This window comes from Lolium perenne, chromosome 5 (assembly GCF_019359855.2).
Source record: "Lolium perenne isolate Kyuss_39 chromosome 5, Kyuss_2.0, whole genome shotgun sequence".
Classification (NCBI taxonomy): Eukaryota; Viridiplantae; Streptophyta; class Magnoliopsida; order Poales; family Poaceae; genus Lolium; species Lolium perenne.
The window spans coordinates 89,658,426-89,668,418 of NC_067248.2; the positions used below are offsets into that span (position 1 = coordinate 89,658,426).

General features: G+C 42.2%; 1 protein-coding gene across 1 annotated transcript; it reads left to right on the top strand.

The window, feature by feature from the left end:
• The first annotated feature begins 819 nt into the window (after positions 1-819).
• On the top strand, positions 820-8,686 carry LOC127319572 (phosphatidylinositol 3,4,5-trisphosphate 3-phosphatase and protein-tyrosine-phosphatase PTEN2A). The gene is made up of 13 exons (XM_051349541.2): positions 820-986; positions 1,711-2,304; positions 2,757-2,858; positions 2,936-2,992; positions 3,696-3,761; positions 3,940-4,116; positions 4,221-4,307; positions 4,389-4,453; positions 4,541-4,617; positions 4,735-4,781; positions 7,179-7,309; positions 7,513-7,582; positions 7,926-8,686. Exons 2-13 carry the CDS (start codon positions 1,762-1,764, stop codon positions 8,475-8,477), a joined length of 1,974 nt encoding a protein of 657 aa, XP_051205501.1. The 5' UTR covers positions 820-986; positions 1,711-1,761; the 3' UTR covers positions 8,478-8,686.
• The last annotated feature ends 1,307 nt before the right edge of the window (positions 8,687-9,993 follow it).

The following is a 9,993-nucleotide window of genomic DNA, read 5'->3' on the forward strand; positions in this document are numbered from 1 at the left end:
TTCTTTTGATGCATCGTGATATTAGATATATGCATTCATCTGCTGATTTTGTAACCAATGGAACAAAAAGATTTGATCAATGACTAATATCTATTGAAGAGGTGGGGATATCTCATAACAATTATTTGGTGTTTCTTTAAGCCTGGTCCGCCCAAGATTTTTTTCAAGCTCCGCCACTGGCCAGAGGTGTTGCGACATGCGAGAGAGGTGCTTCCAAGGGGGTGGAGGGGTGGTGGCAGGTGGGATGGAGGTGCTGCGACCGTTTCTTCCCTAGGGGAGCCTCATCGGAGTACGTCGCCGAAGGTTTTTTCAGGGGCGACGTTCTCGAAGGTGTCGTAGGAAAGAGAGCGGTGACTAAGAAGGAAGAAATGAATTGTTGGGAGCGCACGTGGGTGGGTCCCAATTATATTTTGTGCGGAAGAGGTGATTGATGCTGGACTCGACTTCGTTAGGATCCAATGGATCAATCGGACGGCTGCCGACCCAGGGATCAGGGGCGATTTACACAATAATAACCCTTTGTAGAAAATAAAGCACGAAATGATCTTCCGACCAAACTATTTCACACTTCTAACCCTTCTATGTGGCGCCCTTGGCAAGGGCGCCACATCTATCATTGTCGGATGACAGGCTCGAGCCGCCACGTATGACAGAATGTGTGGCGTCCTCGCGAAGCGAGCCACATAGAAGGGTTAGAAGCGTAAAATAGTTTGACCGGAGGGTCATTTCGTGCAATTCTTATTAAAGGGTTGTTTTTGTGTAAATGGCCGGGATCGGGGCGCGGGATCCCGGGGGACGCTCAGCAGCACGCCCCTCTATTTTAACTCCTCTGAACCACTCCAGGGTCGTGCCCTTCTTCTCCGCCCGAAACCCGTCCGCGATCCCCATCTCTCCCATCTCGGCTCCCCCCTCGTCAAGCTGCCAGCGGCCGGCGCCGACTCGCCAAACCCGGAAGGGAGATACAACACCAGATCCAGACCTTACTGGTAAGGCCAGGTCCCACCCCCCGCGGCCCGCCTCTCATCTTATAGTACTACAAGTTCTTGTTTCTGTAGCCGACCCGAGAGATCCCATCCAGTACAGATTCTTTCAAGCATAGTTCGGCCGAGCTCCTCGGGAATCTGTTGTTACTTGTTGGGCTTAAAGATTCTTGTCAGCTACGTGTCTCAGCTTCCGCGGTGGCTGATGTTGCATTCCTTGTTCATGTGATTGTTTTAGGATATCAACAGCTGGAAGCTTAACCCCACTCATACGGACACATTAAATGACAGTCGCACCTTGAACTGCTAATTTATGTATTCCTGTGTTTTCGAGCATTGGAACAATGGAATTTAATTAGAGATCTATAATTCCCTAGTACTACAAGTAATAGGTAATAAGCCGAGAATTACTCCAAATTGTCATACAAGGTTCTTGACCTCTTATTGGTTCTGCAAATGTGTGAAACAATACTTGTTTGATTGAAGTGTCGATGTAACATAACATGTTGCTCAAAATGAGAAACTTTGCATTTGTTAAGAATTAAGGAATTTAGTTATGCAATCAAATTCCGCGTAAATAAATTATATGCAATTAGCAGTTGAGGACAAGTCTTACAAATTTATCCACACTTCTCGTAGTTTATTTATGCAGCGAGGTATACATTTCTTCAGAGTCTCCTTTTCTACTGCTGAATGAACAATCTTATAACCATTTATGATGGTCTTGCAGATGTTGCTTGTGGTTCTATCATCTGAGATTAATAAAGTCTTTTAGTCAATCATGGAAGAAAAACAAATCAACCCATCTCTCTTGCCACCTGCTAGTCCTGTGGACCAAGTTTCAACTCCACCTCCTGCTGTTACTACTGCCTATCAGGTTCCTCGTGCTACTTCAAATGATTCTGCAACTCAGATTGCCAGTATAAATCCTGTAGTCCCTTCATCTGCTTCTGCTGCTGCTGCTGCTCCGACTTCTGCTACCACGCAAGATGCTGCAGGCCTCGAGGCACCATCCTCCATGTTTTCTACATCTAATTTATCTTCCTGGGCTAAAAACCTGAAAATTCCCCAGCCTTCTTCAGGTCAAGAATCACCAACAGGAAAAAATACCTTGTCCCGTCTCACTAGTGGCCTTGGATTGCGCTCATCGCCGAAAAATCCACAGCAAGATGAGAGTGCTGTAGGAAGCATGACCTCAACAACGGCACAAACTGGTGTTTTTGGTTCCTTGACAAAAGGCATTGTGGATTCATCTAAGAATGCTGTTAAGGCAGTGCAAATTAAGGCTCGCCACATGGTCTCACAGAATAAAAGACGATATCAGGTACATATGTCTGTGCTATTTTTTCTCCACTCTGACTTATGTTGAATGATGTGAACATTCTCGTGGAAAATGTCTTCTTCCAGTTACAACTTGAGGAGTTAGACATTAATAAGTGTGTTCATATAGCATGCATCTTCTCACATCTGTCATTTTAATCAAAAGAAGGTTTGTTTGTGTTTCTAGCTAGGCACTGCCATCCCTTATCATAGTATTTTATCAGTCCTCTGTTACTTTGATGTAATAATAACATGGCAATGGAGAATACTGTATGCAGAGTTTACCTCTTTGGAAATAATGACCTATGTGATTATCTTTCGATCCTTGAAAGTTAATTATTGCCTTCGACACCTAGAAACTATGTAAAAATGGTAGGATGGTCAATTAGTAGACTATATCTTGTGGATCTAACACGAAAACAAAAGATGTTGACATGGTTCCCTTACCTATAACAGGAAGGCGGTTTTGATTTAGATATGACATATATTACAGAGAACATAATTGCTATGGGTTTTCCTGCCGGTGATTTGAGCTCTGGTTTTTTTGGATATTTTGAGGTCAGTGCCCTAAAGAGACTCCAGAGTTTGCTTATACGTTGTGTCTAGAAGGAAACACATTAATGCCTCTGTTTCAGGGCTTCTACCGTAACCACATGGAGGAAGTCATCAGGTTTTTTGAAATGCATCACAAGGTAGTTTTGCTCTCTGTTAAGTTTGTTAACCTGTATGCTACATGGACAATTCACCTTAAGTTGTTAAGAGTGGCTTACACATATTTATCTTATTTCCTCTTGTTTATGCTTCATGCTGCATTAACTTAATAACGTGAGTCAGTTTTTCTTTCTCGCAAAAAGAAGCAGTTTCCTTTGGTATAGGTGCGCCCTCTGAATATGAGACGGGAATTAACCTCTGGAAAACATTTACTAGTGCCGGAACAGTTGACAACCTATTCACATTAAATATTTTAAAATGTAGAGGTTTAATTGTTTCTATTATGATGATGAATGTGCAGGTTAGCTTTGTCATCCTTTGTAACAATGCATATCTTTCATAAGACGATGAACACCATCTGATCATTCGTACATGTATGCTTTTGCATTTTCATGAGTGTGATAATTATGCCACACCCATGATATTTTATTTCTATGCATTTTTGGCACACATCTAGATACATCCAAAATTTGACAAATCTCAGACAAACTTTATAGGACGGAGGGGGTAGATCCGATTAAACTTCATTGGGGGTCAGATTTCATTATTGTAGCCACTTGAATCGAGACTTACATTCGCCAGTTGATTTTTTTTTTTACATCACTTACAAAATACAGTTAGAGTTATTACTTGAACTAGCTATGCCTTTTAACCTCTATAATAATAATAATTATTATGTTACAGGGGAAATATAAGGTGTACAACCTCTGCTCAGAAAGGCTGTATGATGCATCTCTGTTTGAGGGAAAGGTATGGGCAGCTTACAAACTTATGTCCTTGTTCTGTCACCACCAAAAACTGATTTACTTAACTGGGAATTCATTGACTTATAAACCTTTCCCATCAGCTGCTTCAGTTTCCTTCACACAGTTTTGATAATGCAACAATCAGTTTTATTGGATATTCAAATTTAATGTGCATATTTCAGGTCGCATGCTTCCCTTTTGATGATCATAATTGCCCTCCGATACAACTTGTCATATCATTTTGCCAAAGTGCATACTCATGGTTGAAGGAGGACATAGAAAATGTAGTGGTTGTCCATTGCAAAGCTGGAAAGGCAAGGACAGGGTTGATGATCTCCAGCCTTCTTGTATACCTGAAGGTAAAATTGGTACTTGCATTTACTACTAACTACAGTAAGCCATTCCATTATTTTTGCCAAATTGTATTGAAGATTGGAAGCTTGTGTATCATATGTATGGACAGTTCTTTCCTACGGCAGAGGAGTCCATTGAATACTACAATCAGAAAAGATGTGTAGATGGAAAAGGGCTTATTCTTCCAAGTCAGATAGTGAGTAACCCTCAAAATATTTCAATTTATGTATATAACTTGTGCAGTGTATTATTCTTAATGTGCTGAAAAAAACTATAGAGATATGTGAAGTACTTCGAGCGCATCTTAACTCACTACAATGGTGAGAATCAGCCACCCCGCAGGTGCTCACCCAGTTTCCTCCAAGATGTTGTATGATCATCATGTATCTTGTACATTAGTAATTAAGCATGTGTCAGTCTACTCTCCAGGTGCATGCTTAGGGGATTTCGCCTTCATAGGTGCCCCTATTGGATCCGACCATCAATTACTGTCTCTAATCACAATGGTATCTTGCATGTTAAATTGCACTACTTGAAATATTCATCTCATATCATAATTCATAGATGAATAGCTTTGTGTTTTAAGGGTTTCTCCTGCATTGAACAATAAGCCTATTATGCAGGTGTTCTTTTTACTACGAAGAAGCATCCAAGAACAAAAGAACTAATGGTATGCCGTTCATTAATAAACCATTCTTGTGTCGTGTTTATTAGTAAACCGTTCTTGTTTGTGTTCAGTAGTTTCTAGCTTTCTGCTAACTTCGTATGGTTTTCTCTATTTATGTTTTTACAATCTCAGAAAATTACCAGTTTGGTATCACGAATGTTTGCGTGGGTTGTTCATATTATGGATTCTGTCTACTTTGCTTTTGTATGCTGGTAGTGGAAATCACATACCCGACAACTGCTATTATGTACCAATGCTAAATACTAGAAAGCCCCCCCCCCCTCCGGTTGACAAGAATCTCTGTTGGACCAGTTCCATCATTTGAGTAAATTACAAGAAACTACCAAGTAAATTACAAGAAACTACAACATGTGTGGCTAGGTTAACTGGTTAGTACCTCTTTTCGTTTTGTTTTCAAATCTCATTTGTAGGTACCTCATTTTCTTTCCTTCTCTCTCTTCTCCTTCCTCTTGTCTCTCTCTCAACCCGAATTCCGCAACCCTCTGCTGTTGCCACCCCTCCCCCCTGCTGCCCCTTTCCTATCTAGAGAGAGAACTGAGGCACCGGGCGTCGCCTACTGCTTCCTGTGCCACTGTGGGGCATTTTCTGCGGGTGCGCCCTCCGTGACATTGGACTCGGCGGCAACGATATACTTCCTCGGTGGCCCTGACCCACCAGGCCACCACATGGCCCAACCATTGCCTCTCCGAGGAGATTGCTGCTGTCCTCTCCTCCGCCTCGACGCTATCCTCTCCTTTGCCTCGATGTACCTTCCGTCTGAGGAGTTCCGGTTCTTCATGAGGTGGAGTGGCAGCAGCGGCTTGACCCCGACGAGGACCACCTCGACGAGAAAGGCGGCTCAGTAGTTCTTCTGGCAGTGGGTGGACTGCCACTGTCTCCTGTGGCAAGAAATTGAACCTTGGAGGCCTCCTGCCTCGGTCGAAATCGTCGCTGGTGAATTTGTTACCGTGGCGAGCTAATCAAGCCATCCTCGCCTGATTCCTTGCACGAGGAGCATTAATAGCCACCTACTAAGCCGATGTGAACATTCTGTTGGAGCCTGACGTACTGCAGAGACAGCTCCCCGTAGTCCTGTCATGGCCGGAGCTTGGAGGTCCCCAGGCATCGTTAGCCGCTTTCTCCCTGGTTCCGAGCCCGTCCGCCCTGAGCGCAATGCGTTTTGCGGGCAATGGCGACTACTGCTGGATCGCGAGCTGTCGACATTTTCCCCAGCCCGTGCCTTACCATGCGTTCACTGCATCCACCGAACAAAGAAGACCAGCAGGATGAAGAGAATAGAGAGAGACTAACAGGTGGGGCACTATATCCACGTCATCGTAGACTCGGAGTAACCATTTGTGTAGCCATGCCAGCCCTGGCAAATGGGCCCTACAGGCCAGGAAAGCTGACAAAACGTGATAAAATGGGAATCAGCGCTATTTGTGACCTCTTGTCTGAGAATTCGTAGAGATTTAAAAAAACGAAAAGAGGACCTGTTAAAGCCCAAATGTGGTAGTTTTTCTCCATCACCTATAGCTCGAAGCAGTCGCAGGTGGCCAACATATTGAAGACCAATAGTGTAATATACCTTACATAACAGTTTCAAGGCAAAACATGGCATTGGTCCCCATTTTCCTCTGTAGATACAGATAACAAAGAAACATTTTGTAAGTGCAATTGTATGTCAGCGTTGTTCTCAGTTCTGTAGTGCAAATAGTAGAAAAAAATTATGTTGGTGCAAGGGTGCCCCAAAGCAGAATATGATTTACTAAACCAAAACATTTGAGACTTTGCACTAAGGCCAACCATATCGGAATACCGAGTTAGCATAGATTTTAATCCAACTGGTGTCAGAAACTGTATTACTTTGAGATCACAAATCATGATTTTTCTATCTTATTCAGGACCTGTCTCATGATGAAAAAATCACAATTCTTCTGGAATGCAATGAATATTACACTAATCGGGTATTGTTTTGTTAGATTTACCGACCTTACCCTTATTTGTCAGGAAAATCATATGCAAGTTGTACTTGACGTTATTCTGAATTTTACATTACTGAAACTAACACAAGAGCAATGCTATAAAGAAATTATATTTGGGATTCGTGTGGTCTCTAGCTTATTTTGTTTTTTCTTTACTTGTCCTTTTTTTCTTCATTTCAGACTTTATCATACCAGTATTCTTTACTGTTTCCCCTAAAGCAAAGTACCAAAAACATCAAACGATATTTTAAATTCTCTTATTTCACTGGCTTGGTAGATCTATGATATGACCTAGGGAAGCTAGTTCTAATAATTTATGCATTTGACTCATCATTTGATCTATTCTTTCTTTTCTCCAAATGTGTGGTCATTCCTCCGATCTCACATGAAAACTTAAGTTTTCACCTGATTTCAGCCAGAAGATTTCTGGTTTAGTGCACCAAAGAAGGGAATTATGGTTTTTGCATTGCCTGGGGAGCCTGGATTAGCAGAGGTAGCTGCTGATTTCAAGATTGAATTTCACGATCGACAGGGAGATTTCTACTGGTGAGCTCCATTTCCTAATGACGTCATTCCTTCACAGAAATATCTCGCTAATGAGTACAATTTGCTTTTATTGGTAGTGGTTGCGAGTTGCAGAGATTTAAATCCACGTAGCATTTATATTGGATGCCATCAAAAGCTTATACATAAGAAACTGGAAAATAATTAGTCTCAATTGTATTGTACTCTTCACCTGTGCTTTTCAGTTGGCTAAATACAACTATGATGGAGAACAGAGTGACATTGAATCCAACCGACTTTGATGATTTTGACAAGGTAATTTATGTTTCATTGCTTATTTATTCGTATGGATTTATCTTTCAAGAACTTATATCGAAGTAGTCCACAAGATGCAGCGCTAAATATCCATTCTTATTGTTTATTTTTATTGGAATTTAATTTGACCTGCCAGTTATGTTTCATGGGCTGCCTTGTGTAGTTGCAAGGTAGGCCCTGTAGTTGTTGTAGCAACTTGTTACATTTTGTTTTATCATTGTGGATGGAAATGGGTTATTACTAGTAAGTGAAGAAATTGCATTGCGCTGATGGTGTTTATATTATCTAGAGGTTACCATGTTGCTCTTTGTTCAGACTGAATGACTGTAATTATGTCATCCAGAGAAAATTGCCGTCACCTGGGTTCCAGGTCGAGGTTGTCCTGGTAGATTATGATGGTTCAGAATCACCAAAACAACAAGTAGCTGACCAAGCTGCTGATAACAAATCTGATGCCGATTCCTCCACGAGCACCAGCGCCAAAGAAAATTATGCTGTGCATGTAGAGTCCAACAAGGAAGCTGGAGGTGATGATAAGGATGATGTTTTTTCTGACAATGAAGCAGAAGATGGATCTTCCAAGGGGAAGAAGGAGAAGGTCTCCAGCAGTGGTCAAGGTACATCAAATGCAGCAAAAGGTTCTGAAACATGTGTTGCACAAAAGGAGGCATCTGCTGCTTCTAGTTGTATTGAAAAAGTCACTATATCCATCGAGCAAGGAAATGCAAGGGCACCTGATGCTGGTAGTCTGAAAACTGAAGCTAGTAGCAAGAACAACTCTACCACAACACAACCCACTGCCGTGGAATCATCCAGCATGAGCGAGTTCAAGGCCATCGCTGCCGATGCTTCGGTCTTCTCGTTTGGAGACGAAGATGAATATGAAAGTGAATAATCCCACCACTCTTCCGGATGTTTTGTTTGTCATGTGTATAGTTTATCTCCTCTATAAAACAACAGGATAGCAAAGTTCAAAACAACTGATTTATTCTTGCATTTTGTGTTTATGTTAGCCTTTCTACTGCTGTAATGTTTTACCCAGATGCACTTATTAAGTTATAACTCCGTGAGGTTTGTACTTCATCAATATATCTCGTTTTTTCTCTGAACAACAAAATATTTTATTCCTCTAGCAACAACATTTTAAAATAAGATGTGACAGGTTCCACACTATTAGTGTAGCATCCCAAATTTTTCAGAATTTTGGTATGTTAAATTAATATGTCTGACTTGCTAGTAATTCTTAAAATTTCTCAGAAAATTTAAAACTTTTGAGGACTTGGTAAAATTTTCTCAACTATTCTCAAAACATAATCCATGAGTGGACTAATATGACTGTCTAAATTATAAATCTTAGTTGAACAAACTTTATCAATTCCATCTTATATTTATTTGAATTATTTCCAGTATTAATTTCATTTTTATAGAGAGAAGATAATATGACTAATATGGGCGTGTTTCGTTGACTGGGTGTTTGTGTGTGTGTGTGTGTGTGTGTGTGTGTGGGGGGGGGGGGGGGGGGGTGGCGAAATCTCGGCGGGATGAATTCGGTCACCACGCTTCAAATTTTGCCACCGTATATAGGGGCGGCTCTCTCACCGCCAAATCCAAACCCCCCATTTCCTCCCATTTCGAGCTCATCCACCCTTCCCGATCTAGCGACATGGACGACTCTTCCTCACTCGCACGGTCGGCGAGCCTTGTGACTGTGACGTTGGCTATGGCGGCGGCTACTGGCCGCGGATGGTCGTCTTCTTCCTTTGCGTCGATGACTTCGGTTGTTGTAAGCTTCTGCAAACTCTAGCCTTAGATCTAGATATTTTGGGTTCACATGAGGTCTGAACAAATCCATTGTAGGCCATTTATCTGGTCGAGGTTGTCGACGTTGTCCAGGTTGCATCTGACTCTACCACGGGGACGGTTGTCGCCGTTGCATCAAACTCTCCCACGGGGACGGTTGTGCTGCCTGCATCTTCGCCAGCGTCTCCTGCTTCCCCGACCTCGGTGCTGCGTGTGGTTCCTCTGACTGTAAGGCCGCTCTTTCTTTTCTCTTTGTTCATTGATGTGGTAATGCTTGAGGATGTGGATGTGGTAGTGGTAGTTCATTGATGTGTTAGTGCCTATGGATGTCGATGTGGTAGTGGTAGTTCATTGACGTGGTAGTGCTTAAGGATGTCGATGTGAAAGTGGTAGTTCATTGATGTGCTAGTGTTTGTCATGTAGGCGATCATACCATTGGGCTCCCCTGATCTTTCTGCTCCTACTGTTAGTGCTCGCCATTGTCTGATTGTATTGGAGACCCGAGCTTTCAGAGTTTGTGCTCAACCGGTTGGTTCAGCTCGTCCGAAGCGGCGTCTGTTTTAACCTGAGATTCAAAGAGGAGCAGATGAAGAAGGTAGCTGCTGATGTTC

Bases quoted from the DNA above. Each gene is read 5' to 3' on its own strand.
- LOC127319572 (XM_051349541.2), top strand. From the start codon at position 1,762: ATGGAAGAAAAACAAATCAACCCATCTCTCTTGCCACCTGCTAGTCCT. The intron at 2,305-2,756 runs GTACATATGTCT...TACCTATAACAG, and splicing joins AGAATAAAAGACGATATCAG to GAAGGCGGTTTTGATTTAGA. The intron at 4,454-4,540 runs GTGCTCACCCAG...TCTACTCTCCAG, and splicing joins GAGAATCAGCCACCCCGCAG to GTGCATGCTTAGGGGATTTC.